Consider the following 27446-nt stretch of genomic DNA (forward strand, 5'->3'; position numbering starts at 1 on the left):
AATTTCTAAGCACGGATTTTCTTGTTGGTATTCAGGCACAGATATGTATTTTTCCCACTTTTAGTTTATCTTTATCTGTAGAGCATTTATTGTTTAAATTTCAGCACCACACTAAACACATGTAAAATTAGGCAAACAGCGTCTCCTTGTGAGCAATCATAATGCAATATTAACATTCGATGCCCTGACTTCCGCCATCTGTGTGTTCTGTGTTTCACACTGCAGAACTGCTTCAATCTCAGAGCTCTACTACACAAGAGTTGTGTAAAGCATTACTTTAACAAAAATAATTAAGTGGAAAAAATACTGAGTGGATTGATAAACAGATGTAAATCAGTAAGAACCAAATTCCTTTAATAAAAAAACCTGGCAAATAGTGAAAACTGATAGATCCAGACTAGCGCGTGAGCCGACAAACAGCTGATCAGCTGTTTGTCGGGTCAGCGCGGCAGCCATGTAAATGTAAATGAAGCCGCGATCATTTAAATCGCGGCTTCATTTGCCTTTGCCTATGTGTCTAATCTACATGCCTCTGCCGACAGAGGCATGTAGTCTAGACACAGCCTAAGAGCATAGTTATTAAAGGTTCACAATCCTGGTGGAAGGGCATAATAATTGGGGTTCCACAGGGGTCTGTTTTGGGACTGATTCCGTTCAGTATCTTCATCAATGATTTAGACGATGGCATAGAGAGTATGATTATTAAGTTTGCAGATGATACCAAGCTGGGAGTGTTTGCAAGTGCTTTGTAGGATAGGGACAAAAGTACAAAATGATCTGGACAAACTAGAGAAATGGTCTGAGGTAAACAGGATGAAGTTTAATAAGGACAAATGCAAAGTACTCCACTTAGGAAGGAACAATCAGTTTCACACATACAGAATGGGAAGCGATTGTCTAGGAAGGAGTACGGCAGAAAGAGATCTAGGGGTCATAGTGAATGACAAGTTAAACATGAGTCAACAGTGTGACACTTGCAAAAAAAAAAGCAAACATGATTCTAGGATGCATTAACAGAAGTGTTGTGAATAAGAGAGAAGTCATTCTTCTGCTCTACTCTGCACTGATTAGGCCTCAATTGGAGTCATTTCAAAAAAGTTGTGGAAAAATTGGAAAAGGTCCAGAGAAGAGCAACAAAAATTATTAAAGGTCTATAAAACATATCCTATGAGGGAAGACGGAAAGAACTGAGCTTATTTAGTTTAGAAAAGAGAAGACTGAGAGAGGACATGATAGCGGTTTCCAAGAATCTAAAACAGTGTAACAAGAAGGAGGGAAAAAATTGTTCTCTTTGGCTTCTGAGGACAGGGCAAGAAGCAATAGGCTTAAATTGCACAAAAGGGAAGTTTACATTGGACATTAGAAAATACTTCCTGTCAGGCTATGTCTAGAATGGCATGATTTTCCGGAAATGCTTTTAACGGAAAAGTTTTCCGTTAAAAGCATTTTCGGAACAGAGTATCTAGATTGGCACAGAAAAGCGTCCATGCCAATCTAGATGCGCTTTTCCGCAAAAAAGCCCCGATCGCCATTTTTGCGATCGGGGCTTTTTTGCGGAAAACAAATCTGAGCTGTCTACACTGGCCCTTTTGCGCAAAAGTTTTGCACAAAAGGACTTTTGCCTGAACGGGAGCAGCATAGTATTTCCGCAAGAACACTGACAATCTTACATGAGATCATCAGTGCTTTTGCGGAAATTCAAGCGGCCAGTGTAGACAGCTGGCAAGTTTTTCCTGAAAAGCAGCTGATTTTCCAGAAAATCATGCCAGTCTAGATGTAGCCTCAGGGTGGTTAAACACTGGAATAAATTGCCTAAGGAGGTTGTGGAATCTCCATCACTGGAGATATTTAAGAGTAGATTAGACAGACACCTGTCAGGGATGGTCTAGACCAGTGGTTCCCAAACTTTTCGGCATCACGCCCTCCTTTTTGATTTTTGAGAAACCCTCATGTCCCCTCTCCCCCAAATAGCAGCAAAACTTGTTGAGCAAAAAAAAAAAGGAACTGACCGGGGACAAAAAACAAATAGCAGCCCAACTTGGGGGAAGGGGGAATTGACCAGGGGGGAGGGAAGGGGTTGGGTTGCCTCGCACCCCCCCTGGAATTTCTTCACGCACCCCCAGAGGGGCACGCCCCCCCAGTTTGGGAACCCATGGTCTATATAGTACTGGGTTCTGCTGTGAGGGCAGGGACTGGACTCAATGACCTCTTGAGGTCCCTTACAGTTCTATGATTCTATACTTCTATGAAGTGTCCCAGAAATTCCAATATTTCGGCAAATATTTCGGTGGGGGGGTGGAGAAAGCCCCGAGGCTCCCTGCCAGATCTGGTTTGTGAGGAACAAGCACAGACAGAAATGGCTGTGTGCACTGCTGCTCTCCCTCCCCTGGCTGGGGGAACAGCATCTTAGGGACATGATTCCTGGAGGCTTTTCCCACTACTCCAGAATCCAGCCAATAGGAGCAGTGGGAGGCAGTGCCTGGGGCACGGTGTTGTGAGCTGCATGAAAGCAAGTAAGTGGTCCCCCTCCCCTTATGCTCAGACCCTGCACCCCCAGCCCACTTACTCACCCCCTGCCAAGATTCTACAGCCCCAGCCTGCTCACACACTACCTCCTCCGAGTCTCTGCACCCCAGCCTGCTCACTCATCACTTCCACCAACACCCACACCTCCAGTCCACTCACTCACCACCCTGCCAAGACCCCACGCTCCCAGACTGCTCGCTCACTGCCCTGTGATTTAATTTTTATACTTTTGTGAGAGACTTTTCATATAAATAAACTCATAAATCAGAAAAAAAAATCCTTTGTCAGGTCATGTGTCCTGATTTTTGGTTCGGAAAATATGCCCACTGTAGCTATATATTAGAGTTTGAGGAAAGAGGAATCTAAGCTGGAGCAATATACTTAATGAGGGGGTGGAAGAAGGTATAAGAAAGTGTAGTATATGTGCAAATCTATGTTTACCTCCCTGTATTAGGTTTCTTGTTATATCTCTTTCTCTGGCTCCCTGGAATACAAGTGAATATCCTTAGCTTTCCTTGGATTCATTTAGGTTCTTTTAGCATCCACTTACTGACATGTAAGTTACCTTACACAACACCCCTAGACATGCTTCTTATATACTTATGCAATCCATTTTACTACATTAATATTTTCTCCTTATAAGAAATAAGGATTTTTTTTTATTTCTAGGCAATTTATCCAGTAAAGAATTTACACAGTAATGACAAAAAAGTATAAGTTGAAAAATTCTTATATAAGATGGCTGCTTTTGTTCTTTAAAGTACTGAGCCAGACTGCCATCTATTGGAAAATAAAGATTTTTAAAATTATACTGTTTCTAAGGGGAAAAAAATCAGAAACTGGGAAAACTCATTGTTAAAGGCTGTCATTGACATGTATCCATTCAATCATGCTTAAAATAGCCTTTTCTCCAAAAACAATTTTTCTACATGCTAACCCTGTTTACTTGGGGGCTGTGTCTACACTGGGCCACTTATTCTGGAAAAGCAGCCGCTTTTCCGGAATAAGCTGCGAGCTGTCTACACTGGCCGCTTGCTTTTCCGGAAAAGCAATGATGATCTAATGTAAAATCGTCATTGTTTTTCCGGAAAAACTATGCTGCTCCTGTTCGGGCAAAAGTCCTTTTCTGGAAAAACTGTTCCGGAAAAGGGCCAGTGTAGACAGCACAGTAGTCTTTTCCGCAAAAAAGCCCCGATCGCGAAAATGACGATCGGGACTTTTTTGCGGAAAAGTGCATCTACATTGGCACGGATGCTTTTCCGGAAAAAGTGCATTTCCGGAAAAGCATCCTGCCAATGTAGACGCGCTTTTCCGGAAATACTTATAACAAAAAAACTTCCATTTTAAGCATTTCCGGAAAAGGGTACCAGTGTAGACGTAGCCAAGCTGAGTATAGTGTGAATGATTTGCTGTATGTTGAGAAGGATTTTTCTTCTCAAATTTCCATTATACATTTTCAAACAAGTATCTATATCAGAATCCAGGGTTCCTTTCATTCCTTGTTGCTTAGTCAATCTCAATTGTTCTTTGAGCAATTACTTCTGATACAAACACTAGTATCTGAAACCAGTGACATGGACTAAGGTGCCACCATAGGGCACTACGGGAGTATAAAGCCCTTCCAACTCACTTGCACAGATATCCCCAGTTTATCTAGATCAGGAGACTATGTGGAGTTTCAGGGGGAGAATATATTCAACAAAGCTGCCATGCCCAAGTGTGAACAAATGGGCAGAAAGTGGTGTGGAATAAGCATAGCTATGACTTCACCCATCACAGCACACAGAAAAAGGAGTATACTATGGATGGCTATAGGACAACTCAACATATTCCCTCTCCCTTAAGCAACATCTCACACTCAGGATTTCAAATAAAGCTCAAGTAGGCCATTAACTAGGTTAAGAGTGCTAGCAAGGAATTGTTGATCAATAATTTATACTATTGTGGTAAGATGAATTTAGATCAGGGGTTCTTAACCTTTTTACCTTCACACCTTCCCCGAAAGTGAACTTCATGTTCACACCCCCCTGGGAGCCATTTTGTGCACAGCCTAGCCCCGCCCCCTCACCTGACAAGAAGCTAAGGGGCGTGGCTAAGACTATAAGAACTCTGCCAGGGAGCTCAGTTGGGGCCCAGCCTCTGAGGGAGACAGAGGCCTGTCCAGAGCTCCTGGCTGAGACCTGGCCCGGGCCTCCCACAGCCACCTTTCCTCAGGCCAGTGAAGGTTTCTCTGCCTGGGCCGCCAAGGCTTGGCCAAGCTGGCCAGCAGGGCTACCCTCTGACCTAAAGGAACACAAGGCTCTACTGGTGCCTGGAGATTTGAAGGACCGGACTGAGCTGAAGGCCCGGCTTGAACCTCGAGGCCTGCCTGAACCCTGGGACCTGGTGAACCAGCTGGACTCTGGATGCAGCCGTCCAAGCTAATTCCCAAGTTTGACGGCTGGTGGCACTGTGGGGTGAGTGAACCCCATTACAATGCCTAAATGAATAATATGAGCTTTTTACTTTGAACCTTTTCCTAACAAATTTATGTAGTATTTGAAGATGAAAGTCGGGAATGCTCGCGTACTGTTATTGTAGTGTGTCGTCATATAGGCCTGATTGATTTGCACTGCTATTGTAGTGTGCTGATCTCTAGAAGTTAATAAGAAATTAATGTTTATAATTTTAATTCATAATATTAATTATGAAGAAATCTAAACTTTAGAATTTTATCCAGTGAGAAGGCAATTGCAATAAATTTTCTGGGAGGCACCTCACACCTCCCCTGTATCCCCTTCACTTTTTCCCTGGGGAGGCACACCTCACTGGTTAAGAACACCTGATTTAGATTAACAAATCAGTTATTTTAGTATTTTTGATCTAATATTAAATCCAAAACACAGCATTAAAAGAAAATTAAGAGTGCAAAGTAAGAACAAAATTAATCAAAGATCGAAAAGGACATGAAGAGAAGAAATTATTTAATAGCACATACCAATTCTAGGAACCTAGATAACAACCAAAAGGAAGGAGAATTGCTCATTTATGAGTATAAATTCTATCTAGTTGATATTACTGGAATCTGATGGGATGATTAGTCAAGTGGACTATTAAAATCAATGGTTATAACCTGATTAGGAAGGAGTGAGTGGGCAAAAAGAGAAGGAGGAATGGCATTACTTGTTTCCAACATTTATAACTCAAAAAAATTATCTTGAATGTTTATGGAGCAATACCTTGACAAATAAAGCAGAAGATTACTAATTGGTATCTACAGAACACCAAATCAACTAGGGAACAGAATGACTGTTTCCTTACACACTTATATACATTGTATAGGCAAAAAAGCTGTGTGATCATGGAGAATTCAATTTGAGTGGCATATGGTGGAGGTCTCATGCTGCCAGCATTAAAATATCACGGGAATTTCTAAACAGAGAGAACAACTTCCTAACTCAAAAAGCATTGTAACAAAAATTCTGTATTAGAGCTTGTTCAAACAAATAGAGTTAGGGTATGTCTACACTACCCTCCTAGTTCGAACTAGGAGGGTAATGTAGGCATACCGCACTTGCAAATGAAGCCCGGGATTTGAATTTCCCGGGCTTCATTTGCATAAGCGGGGAGCCGCCATTTTTAAAACCCCGCTGGTTCGAACCCCGTGCAGCGCGGCTACACGGGGCTCGAACTAGGTAGTTCGGACTAGAGGTGTACCGGTAGTTCGGAATAGGAAGCCTAGTCCGAACTACCTAGTTCGAGCCCCGTGTAGCCGCGCTGCACGGGGTTCGAACCAGCGGGGTTTTAAAAATGGCGGCTCCCCGCTTATGCAAATGAAGCCCGGGAAATTCAAATCCCGGGCTTCATTTGCAAGTGCGGTATGCCTACATTACCCCGCTAGTTCGAACTAGTGGGGTAGTGTAGACATACCCTAACTGATTACAGAACTAAAAATTAATGGTAACTCGGGTACAAAAGATCATGACTTGATCACATTTATAATATTATATTACATTACATTATATCAACCCCATGCTGCACCAGCAGAGTGGATCAATCATTGTGAGCCCAAAAGGCCAAGTCCTCTTTTCCCTAATGCACATGCTCCAAATGGAGAACCCAGATAAAAGGAAGCAGACCACCTTATTTGGGGTGGGTGATGGAGGAGGAAGGATGTACCCTGCTGGTGCCTGTGATACTCCTGGCAATAGATCTTGAAGACCGGTACTATACTCCATGAGACTGGACACCTACAGAGATTGCTGGAGAAGACTAGCCACTGCTTGCTGAGGAAGCTGCTGACTGCTCTATATCCCAGTACAAAGGGAAATAAGGCCTGTTGAGTATGTGTTTGTTTGTTTGTTTGTTTGTTTGTTTACCCCACGTAGGGGCCATACACTGATTGATAGTTTGCCCTGCCCCTAGGGCTAATTTCACAGTGTAACTGCATGACTGAATGAGGAGGTAGTGAACCTGTTTCTTTTGCTGCCCCAGCCATGAAGCTGCACAGCTACAAACTGTTTGCTTACTTTGCCCCGCCAAGGGACAGCAGTTTGACTGCTGTTAAGAGCTATTGCTGTCCCACCCATGAAACCATAAGCCTCCAGACTGTGTAATTGGTTTGCCATCCAAAGCCCACAGTGTACCAGTGACTGGTCCTATACTGGACTGATGGGGGCACCCCAGCTCAACCCCCATTACAGATGCTTTAAGAGGGCCATTTTCACAAAGCTGAAAATACCTATGAACCAAATCATTTGTGAGGAAAAATGTATTCAGAAAAATAAGAATAATAATTTAGAGCTCAATTTGTATAACAAATTGAAATTTTTTTTAATGAGTATACAAATTTGGTTGATAAAAGTAACAGTGGTGACATAATATACATAGACTTCTCTAAGGCATTTGACTGTGTAAGGCATAACATTTTGTCTAAAAATCTAGAAAAATATAAAATTAAAATTACATACATTACAAGAGTTTAAAACTGGCTAATTAAGGTCTCAAAATGTAGTTGTGAACAGGGAATAATCACTGAGGGGAGCTGTTTCTAATTGTTAAAGCCAAAAATATAATGGGACTCAAAAAGGTAAATCCATGAAGGACTGGTCCATCAATGGCTATTAGCCATGATGATCAGGGACACAAACTCATATTCTTAAACATCTGACTGCTGAAGCTGGCCATGGATAAAAAGGGATGGATCACCTGAAAACTGCCCTGTTCTATTAATTTCTTCTAAAACATCTAGCTCTTGGAACTGTTGGAAGTCAGGAAACTAGGCTAGATGATGTTTGGTCAGATCCAATATGACCATACCTAGGCTGTTATGAACCTGAAATGAAGCTGTCAGCTCAAGAGAGGAAAGCAGGCTATATCAGGTAGAGACACTAGCCCACACACAGGAAACTAAAGCAGGGCAGTATGATAGAACAGTTCCTACCTCCTCCGAAGCCACTTGCCTCCAAGATACGATATTATTTATCAGACTACCCCCTCAAAGGAATACCATTGCCTAGTAAAGTGAAAAAAAATCGGTTTCTGTATATTTTGTTTTTCTTTCCTTTGTATTTACCATGGCTGTTAAAATTCCTGTATTATAGTAGCACTAGCACATTTATCCAGCATTACTTGGGACCATAAAAAGGGGCAAAGGGCAGGGAACTAAGGGTGTGGGGGGTGCAGAAGTCAGAGTTAGGTGTAAGGAGAGGCTCTGTGTGTGTGTGTGTGTGTACACACCATGGCTGCTTGCTCTTTCCCTGATTGTCCCTATCACAGAACAAGAACACAGCTTGTCTGCTCCCTGAGCTTCCCAGCCAGAATGAAGAATGCAGCAAACAGTGGACTTTCCCCTCGCTCTCTGACAAAGGGCAATAGCCATCAACCTCCCCATATGAATCTGGGGGAGAGCTTCAACCCCCTCTGCACTCCTTAAAGGGCACATGGGGTGGGGAACTCCCAGATGTGGGGGCATGCCCCCAGTCAGCCCCTTTCCACTGCCTGGTGATTCTGTCTCTTTTCTGTATGATTTTATGAGACACAATCCCATTCCAGGAACACCACATTTTCTTGGCACAAAGAGAAGTTACTCACTTCGTGCAGTAATGACTGTTCTTTGAGATGTGTATCCTTGTGGACACTCTACAGTTAGTGTCAGGCTCATCCTGGCACCACAGATCAGAGACTTTGAGAGCAGTGATTGGGTGGGCTGTGCACGCATGAGCGGCACTCTCGCCTTTGAAGTAGCGCACGCAGGCCGCTTCTCCTCTTTCTTCTTTCACGCCCTCGTGGGCTGCTATTATTGCCTGAAGAAGTGGGGACAAGGGTGGGTAGTAGAGCACCCATGGGGATACATATCTCGAAGAACAATTGTTACTGCATGAAGTGAGTAATTTCTCTTTGTTCTTCAAGTGATGTCCCCATGGGTGCTCCACAGTTGGAGACTGAGAAGCAGTGCCAATTGAGATGGATGGTGGGTTTCGATCAATTGAGACAGATTGTGGAGAGAACTACGTTGGCTACTGCAGTGTCTGTTGTGAAGCATGGTGGAATGGCGTAATGCTTTATGAAGGTGTGATTAGACAACCATGTCACTGCTCTGCGTATTTCCTGGAGTGAGACTCCCTGTAGGAAAGCAGCAGATGTCGCCATAGCTCTGTTAGAGTGGACCTTTGGATTCATTGGTAATGCCTTATTCTGGAGTGATTAGCATGTAGTAATGCATGATGTTATGAGCTTTGATATGCGCTGGAAAGACAGTGGTTTTCCCTTGGACTGCCTGGACAGGGAAAACATCAATCCATGGGATGATAGAAAGGATTCAGTCCTATCAAGATAAAAGACAATTGCCCTTCTGACATCCAGGGTGTGTAATATGGCTTCTTCCCTGGAATGATGTGGCTTTGGGAAGAAAGTGGGCAGGATTATCGGTTCATTGATATGGAATTCTGAGTTCACTTCGGGTAAGAAGGACAGGTGTGGCTGGAGGATGACCTTGTGCTTGTGAAAGGTCATGTATAGAGGTGAGGCCATGGGAGCTGCGAGTTCGCTGACCCGCCTTGCAGAAGTGATCACCAGAAGGAACACCGTTTTCATGGTAAGAAAGGTAAGTGGTGTGGTTGCCAATGGTGGTCTTGTGAGTGAGTGTAGGACCAATTCTAAGTCCCACGTGGAGAGAATGGGTTTTTTAGTTGGGTGAAGGTTCTGTGGGCCCTTCCAGAATCTTTTTGAGATGGGGTGTGCAAATATGGAGAACCCATCAAGGGGAGGGTGGAAGGTCGTAATGCTCAATAGCATTCCCATTGATTTCAACAATAATTTTGCTTGAGTAAAGATTGGAAAAAGGCTAGAGGATTTCTTCCACAATTGTTAGTAATGAATTACAATTTTTAAAGATAAAATTTTGTTGCAAGTTTAAAATACAGGTTATCTTGTTTAGATATATTTCAGTAAATATATTTATCTGATTTACCATTGTGTTTTCCTGCTTCATGAAAAGAACAGATTTTAAAGTTTGCAGGTATTTCCAACTCACATTCTCTTTAACTTTTTATAGTTTTATAAGAATTTCAGTTTTATATTAGAGGATTATATTGATTATATTTCCTACAAGATGGTAACTGAGGGCCAGATTTCCAAAGGTTTTTAGGTTTTGAATTAGATTTATGATGTATCTAAACAGGGTGGTAGGCAAATAACTCACATTGACTTCAGCGTGGGAATTAGATCCCTGACCTGCCTAAACACTTTCGTAAATCCCTCCACGTGTATATATATGCATCTTTAGGCACCTAAATACTTTTGTAAATGTATAATACAGATAATAGCACAGAAGATTCAACTGGCAGTTTGTTTTCCCCATATCTATACTATTTAGCATTCTGTTCTTTTAGAACAGTATTATCTGAAGGTAGCAGTTAGCTTTGTTTCCTTTAAGAACACAAATAATTCAATTCAATCACTTTATTCCATGAGTAGTTCCACTGATTTTACTCAGCAAGTAGGGTACAACTCAGCATAAATAACCGTTCCAGAATCAGGTTAAAAAGAAGTAGTCTTGTTAATGTACCATAAGAAATTAATCCTGGAAACCTTTATTCATGGAAATAATATTATTTAAATCAAATTCTTATCTAAGATCATTGACTAATTTCATTAAAAAGTTATAGTACCAGGTCCTATTCCATTAATGCCATGAATCCCTTTGCATGCCTATACATTTTCAATCCTGTATGAGGAGCTGAAGCTGTTCAGCATCTTACAGGATTGAGCACTTTGTGCATAGTCCTGTGAACACTTAGTGCTAGGTGTTATAGTTGAAAACTTGAGTAGTCCCACTGACTTCAGTGATATTGTTTTCAATAAAAAGCTCTAAACTGTTTTAACTATTTGTACAATGCAGCCTTATGGATTAGCTAGACTATAAATCCTCTACTATATTGGGGTATGTCTACACTGCCCCGCTAGTTCAAACTAGCGGGGGTAATGTAGTCATCCGCAGTTGCAAATGAAGCCCGGGGTTTGAATTTCCCGGGCTTCATTTGCATGAAGCCGGCCGGCGCCATTTTTAAATGCCGGCTAGTTCAGACCCCGTGCCGCGCGGCTACACGCGGCACGGACTAGCTAGTTCGGATTAGGCTTCGAACGGATTAGGCTTGGAACGAGGCGTACAGCTAGTTCGGATTAGAAGACTAATCCGAACTAGCTAGTCCGTGCCGCGTGTAGCCGCACGGCACGGGGTCCGAACTAGCCAGCATTTAAAAATGGCACCGGCCGGCTTCATGCAAATGAAGCCCGGGAAATTCAAATCCCGAGCGCTACATTACCCCCGCTAGTTCGAACTAGCGGGGTAGTGTAGACATACCCTTGGTGAGCAATTTCTCACCAAAATGGTGCCACAGAAGTCATTGTAGGTATGTCTACACTATGCGACAAGATCGAATTAAGATACGCAACTTCAGCTATGTTAGTTGCATAGCTGAAGTCGAAGTAGCTTAACCCAGCTTTTGGTGCTGTCCACACTCCAGGAAGCTGAAGGGAGCACACTCGTCCTTCAACTTCCCTTATTCCTCATGGAAGCAGGACTACTGGCATTGACCAGAGTGCCCCTCTCAGTTCGAATTAGCATGTCTTACCTAGACATGCTAATTCAAACCTCTGGAAGATCAACAGAAGCAGCTTTGATCTTTCCTATAGTGTAGACGTACTCTGTGTGAATAACTGCTCACCAATGTAAGTATGGGGTTCATAATCTGGTCGTATATTTATAAGAGAGACACACTATATACTTTTACAGATTCTTGGAGTTCTTATATCATTCTTTATATATATTTCCTTTCTTTAATTCTTGAATGTACAATAAGTAATGTAAATATAATTGAAAAAGTTCACTTGATATCCCATCTTACTTACTATATTAAGCTTAGTTTGGATTCCATTGCTCATAAATTCTTCTTCTGATATCTTACTAAAATTTTCCAGATAGTGGTCTGATATTGTATGACACAGATCTTCAAAAGAATACTCCTTTTCTTGACACAGTTTGATTTCATCTAAGAGTTTTGATAACTCTCCAGTCACAGCTTCACCTTTTAAAAAACAGATATAATTAGTCAGAATAATTAGAATTTAAGGGGGATTTCTGTTGCTGATAAGTAATGCAAAACTTTTAAATCTTGGGTATTCCTTACATTGCATGCCTTATAGACTACATCTTGACGCTTACATACAACCCCAAATAAAGGATAGTGTAGTGGAGCCACAACCCCAAGACTACAATTAGACTACACCTCTCTGTTAACAGAGAGATGTAGATTAGGCATGTCGAAATTCCTAATGAAGCAGGGATTTAAATATCCCATGCTTCACTAGCATAAACATGGCCGCCGCTTTTTTTCAAAATGGAGCTTTCGAAAAAAAACCAGCAGTCTAGATGCGGATCTGTTGAAAATAAACCCTTTTTCAACAGATCCTGTATTCCTCAAAAAATGAGGTTTACAGGATCTGTTGAAAAAGGGTTTATTTTCGACAGATCTGCGTCCAGACTGCCATTTTTTTCCGAAAAAGCTCCATTTAAAAAAAAAGCGGTGGCCATGTTTATGCTAATGAATTACAGGCTATTTAAATCCCTGCTTCATTAGCAATTTTGACATGCCTAATCTACATCTCTCTGTCGACAGAGAGGTGTAGTCTAGAGACAGCCCAAGAGAAGCACTGAGGGGCATTCTACATCATCTGCTTTCCCCTGTAAGCTGTGTGCCATGGTAGATGAGGCATTGGCTGTACACCTTCTCTCTGCCCTCGGGGCATGTCTACACCATGTCTTCCTTTATTTCGAAATAACAAGGCGAGCATCCACACTACCAAGCCTGTTATTTTGAAATAAAGGGCTTGTTATTTTGAAATAATAACTCCTGCTTGTGAAGAGGAATAATGTTATTTAGAAATTGTTATTTCAGAAGTTATTATTTCAAAATGTAGTAAAACTCCAATAGTCCAGCATCCAATTGTACAGCACTCCCGATAGTCCGGCATCAAAGTGGCAAGAGCCCAGTGAGTGAGTTTTGGCAAAAAATGAGTCACAAGGCAGCAGCGGCAGCAGCTGAACCGAGCGAAACTGGATGGGACCGAGTCAGTCTGCCACTGGCATTGTGTGACACTGGACAGTGCTTGTGCTACAATAAAAAGGGTTAAAAACACTTTATATACAGTGTGTGTATATATATATATATATATATATATATATATATATATATATATATATATATATATATAAAAAACCATCTTATTGTACCTCCTGATAGTCCGGCATATCTGATAATCTGGCACCACCTAGGTCGCAAAGGTTCTGGATTATCGGAAGTCTACTGTAACTTATTTCAAAATAACTCCCTAGTGTAGACATGCCTTAAGGGTGAAAAACTTGTCAAGGAAGAATGCCAACATTCATTTTCATAATGGGAATATGCTATAACACACAAAATGCTTTGCATTGGCAACCCCTTTATTTCTGTGGGTAATTAAGGGCTGGCTAGGTTCTAGAAGACTATAGCGATCTGTCCCTTGAATCAAACTCTCTGGGGTTTGCAACAAGATGTTTTCAGTAAAAAACAAATAGTACTAGAATCTGCTCCCTATAGTAGTCTACTAACAATACAAGTTTGGTGAGTTTCAGAGTACTGCAGGATTAAAAATCCAGTTATTAAATTCTTTACTTTGATGATGTTATTCCTTTGTTAATAGCTGCCTTTAGTGATGCAAGTTTCAAAGCTGATGAGGTAATGGGGACAATGCATTCATTAGGGCCAAAGAAGACTCTAGTACTCTTACTCACGCTGAATAGCACTTTATTCTGAAAGTAGTCCATTGATATCAGTAGAACCTCTTATGGAGTAAGATGCTATTCAGTATGAACAGTAGTATCAAAATCTAGTCCTAAACGAATGTCTGTTGCACAACAGGAAGGACAAGATTGTAAAAGATCCTGGTAAGAGGCCACACAAGAAGTCCCCTTCACTTTCCCAAGTACACAAGGGCTTCCCTCAGCAGAAGGCCCTTCACTCCCTGTGCTCTAGCTCATAGCCAGCGCTACGTATAAGCAGACTAAGCAATTTCTTAGGACCCTGAGCAGCTCAAGATGGCCCCTATTCACTTTTTTAATACAGGCAGTCCCCGGGTTACGTACAAGATAGGGACTGTAGGTTTGTTCTTAAGTTGAATCTGTATGTAAGTCAGAACTGGCGTCCAGATTCAGCCGCTGCTGAAACTGATCAGTTTCAACAGCGGCTGAATCTGGACGCCAGTTCTGACTTACATACAGATTCAACTTAAGAACCCCAGGCATCCCCAAGTCAGCTGCTGCTGAAACTGATCAGCGGCTGATTCCAGGAAGCCCGGGGCAGGGGCTTCCTGTAGTCAGCCACTGGTCAGTTTCAGCAGCGGCTGACTTGGGGACGCCTGGGGCAGAGCAGCTGGGGTGCTGCTGGGTTGGTCCAGTAGCGCCGCCACTCCTCGGTGCTACTGGACCAACCCAGCAGCACCCAAGCTGCTCAGCCCCAGGTGTCCTGATTCAGCCGCTGCTGAAACTGACCAGCAGTGACTGAATCAGGACGCCTGGGGCAGAGCAGCTGGGGTGCTGCCGGGTTGGTCCAGTAGCGCCCAGAGCGGCGCTACGGGACCAACCGGCAGCGCCCCAACTGCTGTACCACAGGCGTCCAGAGCAAAGCCTGGGCTGTCCGCTGCCCGCGTGTTCCGCCACTTTGCTCCTCGTCTCCCTGGTCTGCAGACCAGGGAGACGGGGAGCAAAGCAGAGCAAAGCCGCGGAGCACGCGGGCAGCGGACAGCCCAGATGCGTCTGGGCTGTCTACTGCCCATGTGTTCCACGGCTTTGCTCCCCGTCCCCCTGGTCTGCAGACCAGGGAGACGGGGAGCAAAGCAGAGCAAAGCCAAGGAGCACGCGGGCAGCGGACAGCCCAGATGCGTCTGGGTTGTCCGCTGCCCGTGTGCTCCGCCGCTTTGCTTCCTCTCCCTGGTCTGCTGGAGACCAGGGATACGGGCCCCATTCGTAACTGCGGATCCGACATAAGTCGGATCCGCGTAACTCGGAGACTGCCTGTATGTGTTGTGTGGCGACCCAAAAAATATTCCTGCTTAGGAACACCAATAGGCAAGCACAATCTCTGCTTTAGCTAGTACAGAGTGCTCCATTCTGCTACATTTTTAGGAACTGAAAAAGAGGGACCTTTTCACTTTCCCATAAATTCACATTGTGGTGCCAGTGCACTGAAGCAGAACACTCTAATCCCTCTTAATAGGTGGAGCAGCTTGTACAATGTGCATGTGCTTAAAGAAGCCTCAGGCAGATTGTGCCTGGCCTGAGAGTTTCCTTGGTGTGCTTCCTGGTACAGCTCTGCACTACCCCCCTGTACAGGATAGAACATAGCATGATCTAGCTCTCAGGATAATTTTAAAAAATATAACTAAGGCCAAATTATGGCTGAGATTTTCAAAGCCACCAACAGGAGCTGTAAAATTCTCCTGTTTGGCTTTGAAAATCCATGGGCTTTCTATACTCAAACTCCCATTAATTACAATGGGATTTTTGCACAAAAATTATGAGTAGAACATGTCTCAGAATCAGGAATTTTAAGCCTTCATATTTTGCTTTCTGGTTAGCACCATAAAAAACATTTTAAAACCATGTCTCTGTTGATTTTCTTAAAGAAAGTTCAGTTAAAGAAAACCAAAAAAACAAAATTTAATATTTTCTTACATTATTCACATCCTGAATGTGGAAACAAGAAATGTATGACTGAGAACTTACTATTAACAAGAAATGAAACTTTATGCTTCATTTTTTATTAATTAATTTCAGGCCAGATTCTAATATTCTTTATGTTGACTAGAACCTTACTCTAGGAATGATCCCACTGAAATCAAAGGGGCTACTTGTGGAGTAAGGTACTACTCAACATTACTAAGACTATCAGAATCTAGCCCTCAGGAGCAAGTTGAGTTTTCTAAAGGGTGTAGATCTTCGATGCAGGAGAAGCAGTAAAACAGAAAATATATGGCTTTATTGCCAGAAAGTAGTTTGGAATTTCACATAAGGGGATGTTTCTTTTTGTAGAGAAGAACCAATGCTTAGGGTTGCTTTGCCACAGTTATGGGGAACATCTACAGGAGAGGTATTTCTGTATTGCAAATGGGAGCACATCATACACAAGAGAGCTCTTAACTATGGAAGGGCATGAGAGACAGGAAAGTATGAAACTGGTCCTGTGTAGTGTGTGGGAATGCATTACCTGAGGGAAAAGCACTCAGGGACCACAAAGATGATTGTGGTACAAGAAAACCATGGTGTAAGAGGTTCTAGATGGAGAATGGGAGTGCAGCATAGACAGGTGAACTTTACAGGAGGAATGGTAGGGTAATAAAAGGGAAACTACTTGTATGGGGAAGCAAGAATAAGTGTGGGACACTTAAAGGGGAAATGACAGCAGAGCCATGTGGCACATAGAGCATGTTTTTATTTTGCTTCAGTGTGAAAGTAGCACCTTAACTTTAAACATACAGTAAAACCTGTGTTGTCCGGCATGCCTGGGGATTAGGGCGTGCTGGTAACCTCAAAATTCTGGTTATCGGGGGGAGGGAGAGAGCCATGAATGGCCTAATGGGGGGAGATGGGATCCGGGATGTGGCATGCTAGGGGGGGGCGCGGGATTCAGCCTGGTGGGGGGGGGGGGGCGGAGGCAGAGATGGCGGGGGCGGCCTGCCGGGGGGGGCATGTAGAAGTCATGGGGGAGGGGGAGCTGGCCTGCCAGGGGTGCCAGGAGCTGCAGGGGGAGCCGAGATGCTTGCTTCCCACTGCAATTCGCCCCTTCCCCAAATACGTGCTGCATGCTCATCTGAGGAGCACTTAAAGGGCCAGTTTCCTTTTTTTTTTTTTTTTTTTTTTTTTTTTTTTGCTTTTCCCGGTGTCAGAAATTTGCTGGTTTCTACAGTTTTCTGGTTGCTTAAGTTCCAGATAGCGCAGGTTTTACTGTATTTTAAAAGAGATAAGACAAACTCATTATAATGCATTATGGTTCATTAGTAGTTCATTAGTCTTCTTGAGAAATAAAACTTCTTAATGTCAGTATCTTCCTTTAGTTCCCCTCTCTCTCATGTATATTAGTATAAAATAAATTGTCCTTCGTTGTATAAAATGTATTATTAGAAAGATAACCTTTGGCATGGGTTGTGCAGTCATAAAACAGAAATATTTACTTTTAGTTGTTTGTGATGGAGAAACTTCTGGGGATAATATGCAAGACTGATGTTCTCGCACTGGGTATTCCTGTTCAGGTTCCTCCAAAATGGTTGCATTTCCTGTTTTTATGTATTCTGTAATTAAAAAGACACATACACACACATACCACAACTCTTAAATTCATCATTTTTCCAACCAAAAGTATGTCTCCTTTTTTTCCTCATGAAAGGGCATTTCCATTTTTCAAATTACCGTGCACAATCATTCACAAATTATTACTCTGCAGTGTTATTTATTTTAAATATTATAGAGCATCATAATGGCCAGTAAGTCATCTTATTTAATTTGCTGAAAATATTAAAACCTCATTTTAAAATTAATCAGTTTGGCATCTGCAATGATTTTTTCCTCTATATTTAAAATGCACACACCGATTCCTCTATTCTATTATTGTTGAAAGACATATTATTGTTATACGACATTTTTCAATGTTTGTTTTTAACTTAGTATTTAGTTTTATTAAAATAAGATAATGAATGTAAAATGTTAATATTGCTTATTAATATGTTTGAAATAAAATATGGCATGTTACATGCACGTGCACACACAATATCCTCCTAAACTTTGTTTTCACTGGCAGTGTAGAAAATGCAGTATTCTAAAAGTTAACTCCTTGATTTGATCTAAACCCTTTCCTCCTTGAAAGATTTCCTAAAGACTCAACTCCAATGCTTATGAGAGATCAGCCAGTTTATTATAGCTAGAATGATGATCAAATGAAGCTAGATTTCATTTATTATAACAATGATTTCTGAAAATGCACATACTATATATTTGATTGCCTTACTACATATCTGTACACTGCCTAGCACAATGAGATACTGATCCTGAATAGCCTCTCTGTGCTATTATAATGCAAACCTTAAATAAGAATACATAAAAGGTTAACTTATTGTAAATGACTTGATTTTTCTAACAGTAACTCAGTTTAGACAAAGATAGTTTAGACTTAGTTTAGACAAAGATATTTTGACTCCTCGCCTTTTTTATTTGTTTATGTAGACACTAACAACAAGGGGTGATAACAGAACATGATGTAACATTCAGAAAAGAACCACAACAACTTAATTCACTTGTATCTCATTAGTAGTGTGGGCAGTTATTCTAGAAATCAATAAATGGCTTACTTCCTTGACAATTATATCTTCCCAAGTTGTTTAATAATTATGGTCAATAACACATGAATTTAGCTTGGTTATAAAGTTTAGAAACAGACAATCACAACAACAATACCCTACCTGAAAAATAATCCTCTGAGGCAAACATTGGGATTAGAAAGGAAATAAAATATGAAAAGTAACACAACTTTAGGATTCATTTACAATTTTTACAACTGTATGTTTCCTGGGTGACATTTATAAACCCTCTGGACTGGCAATTGTCTCCTGGTTGGACTGTGGTATATTAGGGATGTTGATAGCATGGAATTGAATAGTTGTGTAACTGAATGAAATTTTAGCAGTTACACGACTATATGATAGTCTCACTCCCAGGAAGCCTCCTGCCACCCTGTGCTGCTGCCTCTCCATCAGCTCCCGGCACAAACCTCTCCCTCCTGCCATCCCACACTGCTGCCACAGAAGTGGCAGCATGAGGTGCCAGCAGCCCTGTCTGAGGGGGGTCTGAGCTCCCTGTGGACGAAGATTGCTCCACAGCAGCAGCCCCTGTCTGTGGGGAGCTCAGACCCCAGGGATAGGGGCTGTTGCCATGGAGCAGCCTCTGCAGTGAACCCAGGCAGCTGTGGACAGAGGCTGCTTCAGGGCAGCTTCCCCAGCCGCACGGGGGAGAGGGACCAAGTGGCACTGTGGACTTGGTACTCGGGGGGAACCAGCTTTTAATCTGGCTTCCCCTAGCACTGGTTCCTGCCTGCCCTCCTCTCCCCCACAGCCTCTGTAGGAGGCAGCAAGGGGGAGCAGGCAGGTCTGCAGAGCCGGGCACGCACAGGGAGCCTGCTTGAAAACCAGCTCCCCACATGTATCAGTTTCCACCTGCCCCCTTCACCCTCCACGCCTCCACTCTATCAAAGGCAGCAGTGTGGGAATGGGGGGGAACAGTCAGATCCAGTGCTCATGGGGAGCGAGCTTTTAAGTCTGATACAGAGGCAGCGGGGGAGGGAGGGGGGAGAGGGAGAGAAGGGAATGCATGTAGTCAACAAGATTAACGGATAAACCCAGGCTTATTGGTTAATTGTGTAGTCATCTACTCGCTGACATTTCTGTTGTATGTTCCCGTTTCTTTATAGAATGAGAGTGTGATAAGGCATACAATCCTCAGAGCAGGCAACAAGAAATTAATGGTTTGCTCTTGACTCAGCTAACCTTGCCCTGCCACACTTACAAGATACGGAGAAACTATAGGAGGAATTAAGAGGGAATAGAAAAGCTCACCTGTGGTCACACCAGGGAAGAGAAAGGACAGCTGCCTTGCAGCTCATGAGATAAGGGCTGAGCAAAGATGAAAACTCTTTTCTGTGTTATGTCCAGAGAGGGGGGCATTTCCTTCCTCTCACCTATTGACCAAGTTTGGGTCAGCTTCCCGTGTTTTGTTTATGGGTTATCCCAAAAGAGGAGTGTACTGTGCACTGTGTGGATGGAGGCCAAGCTGCCTCACTACATTGTCTGACTACCAGTTATGAGACCAACAGAAACCTGACACAGTCTAGGGGTTCTGGCCCATAGGAGCCTGGCTAAACAATAGTCCTAATTTTCAGGCCTCTTACTCAGGGTGAGGCTATCAAAGGTTCAGGGGCTCAGGCCAATGTGCTGGACAAGCTGAAGTACAAAGCCCCAGCTCCGGCTCAGGGCAGGGCAGGGCAAACAGCAAAGTAAAGGTTAAGACCCTCTTTAGCCTAAGCGGTGCTTTTTTTGTGATGGTACGCACCAGTACGGTGTACCGGCACCTTTTTTTGTGAGCACTCATGCTGGGTTGCTTTCCCCTGGCACAGCCCCTGGCTCTGGCAGCACTCATGCTCACTCGTTTTCTCCAGGCACAGCCCCCAGCTGGCCCTGGGAGCACTCGTGCTTCAGTATGCGGCTTAGCTGAGCCAGCGGGGAGGTGAGGGAGGTTGAAAAGCAGCATGCAGTTCCACTGTTGGGGCAGAAAAGTAGCACATGGCTCAGCTGGGCTGGGGGGTGCAGAAAAGAGAAATATGGCTCAGCTGGGCTGGGAGTGTGGAAAAGCGGCAGGCGGATCAGCTGGGTTGGGGGGGGCTCAGTGAACCGACACTAGAGGTGTAGCGACGGGGGGCAGTTGCCCCTGGGCCCAATGCTAGTTGGGGTGGGATCAGAGTGCACACCGCATAGGCCCACGTGACACACAGAGCAGAGAGCTGGGAGTTGGGCCAAATGCCGCCTCCCAGTACACACTGCGAGCCGAGGTAGCCGGGACAGCGGCAGGAGCAGCCACTTTAAAGGCAGGAACAACGAGAAGTCCTGTGGCACCTTATAGACTAACAGATATATTGTAGCATAAGCTTTCATGGGCAAAGACCCACTTCATCAGGTGCATCTGAAATAAATGGCATTCCCCTCGGGCATACCGGCACCTATTAGCATTTATTTTCCTGGGGCAGCTTGGCTCCCGATGGAAGTCTGTTCAGGATATGTGGGTATTAAAGGGGCTTTGAGCACATTTATGTTCCCAGCGCAGCTTTCTTTTTTCTTTTGCTTAACAACTTTCCCCTGGGGAAAAAAAAAAACACTGAGCCCAAGGGGTAGTTAAAAAACTCAGCCCTTGTTCAGTGTGGGGCAGCAAGCAGTTAAGAGTTCAGGCCTGTTTGTAGGCTAAGCAACAGTTCATAAAGCCAAACGCTGGGTCAGGGCAAGGCAGTAAACAAACAGTATTAACCAAAACAGTTTAAAGCTCAGGTCTGTCTGCAAGCTGAGCAGGGGGTCGAGCCTCCTTGTTTGGCAGACAGCTGACAAGCGCAGGGGGGGTTGCCCCAGCAGGGGGAAACCTGCCACCCAAAGTGAGGAGTGGTGGGGGGGGGACACAGGCCCACCCACTCCGCTGCATCCCAGGGCCCTAACAGTGGAAGCAGGGACTGCCACTGGATCAGCAAGGATCCTGGCCACAACACACCGACCAGGTCGCTAGGTCAGCAGGTATCCTGACTGCAACACACTGCCCAGTTGATCTCCATGTCTTCTGCTGACCCAGTGTCAGATGTCCCTGAGCCACTTCCCAGCTCCCTCTGTGGCTCAGCCTCTGCTCCTTGGGGTCCACCTGGGACAATGGTGTTGGCAGAGTGTCCATGGGCTCTGGGTCTGAGTCAAGCAGCAGACCAGGTGGCGCAGCCCAATCTCCTGGACCTGGCAGGGGCCCTGACCATACAGGCCAGTCTTTGGGGTCTGGCAATGATCATGGTGGTCCTGGCCAGTCTTTGGAGCCCGGCAGCAGCCCTGGTGGCCCAGCCCAGTCTTCCTTCTTAAGGTGCGGAAGCCACACCTTCCTCCTTGGGAGCGTGGGCAGAGCGTCTGGCTTGTTCTGCCGCTGGGCTTCAACTGAGCTCTCAGGCCCTCCTCTTATACTTCCAACCCCACCTTTCTGCTTCCTGTGGATGGGGCTGGGTTGCTCTGGCACTGCCTACCAGGGAGTTTTGAGAAGTGTTTCCCCTTCCAGGTTAGCATGAAGCTAAGCTGACTCACTGCAGGAAGAGACTTGGAATTGATCTGGCAATAGACCCAAAGCACAAGAGGAGACATCCACCACCCGAAAAAGTAGAGCGATTTTATGCTCTGAAATCCATCTTGATAGTCTCTGTATAGAAATAGTGGATCCCTTATGTCTGTCCACAATAGAGATAGTCTAGAAGACTCCCAAAATGATTTTGTCCTATTTAGATGGAAAGCCAATGGTCTTCTGACATATAAGGTACAGAAAGAAACTTCCAGTCCTGAGCTATGTGAGTTTTCTTTTGGGGGGCTGAGGGGAAATGAGTATGGTCAAAAGAAATTCAAATGTTTCCTTAGATAGAAATTCAGGGTGTGAACAGAGGGAAACCTTGTCCCTGAAAACCACATAAGTGTCAGCCATCATCACCTTGATTTCTCCAACTCTGAGAGCTGATGGTAATCTTCCTGGACAGGTTTAGTTAGGAACAGATTGCCATTGGTTCAAATGGGGAACTTGTGAGGCCTCAGAACTAGATTAAAATCTCAAATTGGAGTGGGAGTCTTTATTTGAGGGAAGAGGTTCCCCACTTCTCTATCTAATGTTACAGTTGTAGGGTGAGAATCCTTTCACTAAAGAATGAAAAGCTTGTATCGCAGCCAAATGAACTCTGATCAAGCTACTTGATAAACCCGTTATCTTCAGTTATGGCAGATAATCCAGAGTTGGTGAAAGTGAAGACAATTCAGGTGCAAGTTGATGATTTTCACACCAATAATTAAGTTGTTTCCACTTCTGATAGCAATTATTAAATTTACAGGTATCCTAGTTCGAACTACCTAGTTCGTGCCCCGTGTTGCCGCGCGGCACAGGGATCAAACGAGCGGGGTTTTAAAAATGGCGGAGCCCCGCTTATGCAAATGAAGCCTGGGAAATTCAAATCCCGGGCTTCATTTGCAAGTGAGGTATGCCTACATTACCACGCTAGTTCGAACTAGCGGGGTAGTGTAGACATACCCAGAGAGAGTTGTTGCTTTGCTTTGCCTGTTAATATAAAACATGCAGGCTACATTGTCTGTCATGATTTTTGATAGCTTCTCATCAGATGAGAAGCTGAAAATGAAGACAGGGACTTCTGATCATTCTTTGTGCCAACAGGCTGATGTGAAGGCTGGCCTCTTGAGGTGACCAGATTCACCAGATTGCATGGAGATTGAGACGTGTCCTCCCTCCATCCCAGCAGTGATGCATCTATCATCACAGTTACTGTCAGAGAAATGAAATGGTGACACTTAGTTCAGTCTAAGAAATCTGTCAAGGAATGGAATCTTGTTTGACTAAGCCAGAAGTTCTGGAACAATTTTGATTGTGGGGGAACTGAGAGTCATTAAACCAAACTGTAAATTCTGTATATAATGGAATTCAATTCAAGCCAGGAGGCACAGCAGCATTCCCAGCAACTATTGTCTAAGTTGTGTTTCAGGTGGACTGTTCTAATCCCCCTGAAAATAGCTAAGGTGTAATCTTGCATGATCTGTGATGAAAGTTGCAAGCTGCATGTGAGCCAAGAGCTGGAGGCAGTTCCTCCCTGAGGTTTGAGGGCACTCTTGAATAGTTCTGACAAGGTTTGATAGGGTAATGAATCTGTCCATGGGGGATGATAGGACCTGGCACTCATCAAATCCAAGGATGTCCCCTTATGAAATGTATTTTCTTTACTGGGGTCAATATGAATTTCTCTATAATGAGTTGGAGTCCTAACTGTGGAAGCAAAGAAAAGGCCTTCTGGGTGGCTGGCTCACTCACTGCCTCAACCACCTGAGAATTGGGTAGAAGTGGGAGAACAGAAATTCAGTCTTTGGTGCGGACATATTTTTTGTCAGGTCTCTTCCAAGTTGATTGTATTGTTGCTGGGATCTGCCAGACCATGTTAGCTGGAGCCAGAAGTACCTCAATGATCAGGCAGGCAACCCTGGTAGGTGTTACTGACTAGAAAATATCAAATAAAAAAAACAATTAGTCTGCATCTACACTGGCATGATTTTGCGCAAATACTTCTAACGGAAAAGTTTTTCCGTTAAAAGAATTTGCGCAAGAGAGTGTCTACACTGGCGTGTGCTTTTGCACAAAAGATACTTGCGCAAGAGGGCTTATCCCTGAGCGGGAGCGTCAGAGTATTTGCACAAGAAGCACTGATTTCGTACATTAGAACGTCAGTGTTCTTGCGCAAACACTCGCGGCCAGTGTAGACCCAGCCTTACTGATCTGTTCTGTAACTGTTGTTCTTTGAGATGTGTTGCACATGTCTTTTCTACTCTTTAAATGTGTGCCCAGAGCATGACCATTGGAAACTTTGTCCCTCAGCAGAGCCTGTTAAATAAGTTCTCCTTGCTGATCTGCACCACTGCATGCAGGCATAAAGCGCAGAACTACTCTAGCCCTTCTCAGTTCCTTTTTGGCACAGTTATGCTATAGACGGGTTAGGGGCTAGATTGTGGAATGCACACAAGTAACATCTCAAAGAACAACACTTAAGGAACAGGTTAGTAATTTTTTTTCTTCTTTGATTTCACATGTGCATTCTTCTTTTGGTGGAGATTAGACTTTCAATAAAGACTGGAGAACAACTCATCCCTCTCTAGTGTCATTTCTGAAGTTTTGAGTCACAGCATAGTGGGAGGCAAATGTATGGACTGATTGTCAGATTGCTGCTTTAAAAATATCTGCGATTGGAATTTATGCTAGACTAGCCACCTCAATTAACTGTAACCTAATCAAATGAACTATGACTGATAGGCAGAGCAACATTAGCCAAAAATCACAGCACAAGATGTGATTCAGGAAGAAATTCTGAGTGGAGATTGATTGACCACTGTCAACCATTGATAAGATTTATGAAAATGTCTGGTTCTATCTACGTAAAATATCAAGGCTCTTCTGATATGCAAGGTATGCAAACATTCTCCCTCCCTGTTCATATGTGGTTTTAGGCAGGAACTAGCAAATATATTGGCTACTTAATGAAACCACATTTGGGAGGAACTTCAGATAAGAATGTAGGCAACATTAATGTACACAGCTCCTCCACACTTCTGGCTCAAGTAATGGCTAACAGAAAAGCCATCTTCATTGGTAGAAACATCACAGAGTAGGTACCCAACAGCTCAAATGGGGGACTCGTTAACCATGACAATATTGAATTTAAATTCCACAGGGGATTGCGGTCTTGTACTTGAGTGTATAATTTGACTAAGCCCTTTAAAAACCTTATGGACATGCCATTGGATAAAATAAGGCAATTGTTCACCATAGGATGCAATGCTGAAATAGCAGCCAGATGTATCTGGAGGGCAGGGATAGGGTCCAGAGTGACCTAGATAGATTAGAGGATTGGCCAAAAAAATCTGATGAGGTTCAACAAGGACAAGTGTAGAGTCCTGCACTTGGGACGGAAGAATCCCAAGCATTGTTATAGGCTGGGGACCAAATGGCTAAGTAGCAGTGCATCAGAAAAAGACCTGGGGATTACAGTGGATGAGAAGCTGGATATGACTCAACAGTGTGACCCATGTAGCAAAGAAGGTAAATGGAATATTAGATTGCATTAGGAGGAGCATTGCCAGTAGATCTAGAGAAGTGATTATTCCCATTTATTCAGCTCTGGTGAGGCCTCAGCTGGAGTATTGCATCCAGTTCTGGGCCCCCCACTATAGAAAGGATGTAGACGCATTGGAGAGGGTCCAGTGGAGGGCAACCAAAAAGTTTAGGAGGCGGGAGCACATGACCTACCAGGAGAGGCTGAGGATTTGGGCTTATTTAGTCTGCAGAAGAGATGAGTTAGGGGGGATTTGATAGCAGCCTTCAAACTTCCTGAAGGAAGGTTCCAAAGAGGATAGAGAGAGGCTGTTCTCAGTAGTGGATGGCAGAATAAGAAGCAATGGTCTCAAGTTACAGTGGGGGAGGTCTAGGTTGGATATTAGGAAAAACTATTTCACTAGGAGGGTAGTGAAGTACTGGAATGGGTTACTTAGGGAGGTGGTGGAATCTCCATCCCTAGAGGTTTTTAAGTCTTGGCTTGACAAAGCCCTGGCTGGGTTGATTTATTTGGGATTGGTCCTGATTTGGGCAGGGGACTAAACTCAAAGACCTCCTGAGGTCTCTATCAGCCCTGTGATTTTATGATTCTATGATTCTACCTGGATAGAACTAATTGCCAAATGTTGGTATTTCAGGTATTACAAGTAATACAGAGTATGTTGAACTGAAGAACTAGACGTTAATACCCCATCTTGATGAATCAGAGTGAAGAAATGCTCCATTTAGCAAGGTAAGTTTCTCTTATAGATAGCTTTCTACTGTTTAGCAGGATCTGTGGAATAATTTGCAAATAAACTTTGCTTTCTACTGTCTAGCCATGGGACATCCATGTTGTTTGCTGAAGGGATTGCAGGCTTGAGTGGAGAAGGCAATCATGATACTGGGAGATTCCATCTAAGTTCAGCGGAAGTGATTGGAAGTTTGAATGTCAGCAACAGGAGAATGGAGAACCAGTGTTTATGGGGCCCTGGGAGGGGTTCAAGTCTGACTCTAGCCTGGTCCTGTGTTATTTTTAGCAATACTCTGTGAACAAGTGGGATTGGTGGAAAAGCTTAGAGAACCATGCCTGACCACACCAGTAAAAAATTAGCTGTCATGGAACCCAGACAGTGGCCCTGGAGGGAACAGAACTCCTGACACTTTCTGTTGTGCTTTGCCTGCCTGGGGAAAAAACATAGCTGGAAGATCTGGCTACATCAAGCTGAAGCGTGCACTTATGGTAACTCATAAACAGTATGCACAAGCAGTCTGTTAGGTAATTCTATATGCCTTGGCATGTAAGATGCTTCTAGATATATTGAGTTGGCAATACAAAGCTCCTAGAGTAGAGTTGACACAATGGAGAAGAATAGGCTCTCCCCAACTTGTCAAGCTCAAACATTTCCACCATATGGTCTGTAAGGACTAACAGTTTTCCTGATCTGTGTTAGAAGTATCTGGCAAGACAGTCTGACATCTGTCAGTTCTCTGACAATGATTTAGAAAGCTTAGTTATCTGAGGACCATAGAACCTACATCTCTAGAGAACTGAGGTGGACTCCTCATCCTATAGCTAAAGCATCTGCCATTAGCATGAGAGTTGGTGGGGGAGGGAGGCAAACGGAATGTCTGCATATACATTGGGTTGATCTGTCCACAAATCCAGGGAGAGGAGGACATGAAAGGCCACTCTTACCACAGAGTCCAATTGATGGCTGCTTGGTGAGTAATCTAATGCCAACCAGCCTTGCAGAACTCTGAGTTGCAGACTGGTGTATTAGAACATGTAAATTCAGGAAACCATTTGACACGGAAGTCTCAAAGAGTTACATTGCTGTTACGACCAAGTAAGCCTTCAAACATAAGACAAATAAATTCTCTGGAACCTGGGGTCCAAAAAAAAGGCCATGGCTTAAACTGAATCATGTACAGCTCCTACATCTCT

The 27446-nt window shown here is 43.6% G+C and overlaps 1 protein-coding gene across 9 annotated transcripts in view; it reads right to left on the minus strand.

The window, feature by feature from the left end:
- The window catches only part of ANKS1B (ankyrin repeat and sterile alpha motif domain containing 1B), an 823383-nt gene that overhangs the window by 647579 nt on the left and 148358 nt on the right, over window positions 1-27446 (minus strand). For all 9 annotated transcript variants that reach the window (XM_075933985.1, XM_075933942.1, XM_075933974.1 and 6 more), the window contains 2 exons: window positions 17272-17388; window positions 11917-12092 (listed from right to left, as the gene is read on the minus strand). In XM_075933985.1, the coding sequence (XP_075790100.1) occupies window positions 11917-12092; window positions 17272-17388 (293 nt within the window). The remainder of the gene's footprint in view (window positions 1-11916; window positions 12093-17271; window positions 17389-27446) is intronic.

This window comes from Pelodiscus sinensis, chromosome 1 (genome assembly GCF_049634645.1).
Source record: "Pelodiscus sinensis isolate JC-2024 chromosome 1, ASM4963464v1, whole genome shotgun sequence".
NCBI classification, from domain to species: Eukaryota; Metazoa; Chordata; order Testudines; family Trionychidae; genus Pelodiscus; species Pelodiscus sinensis.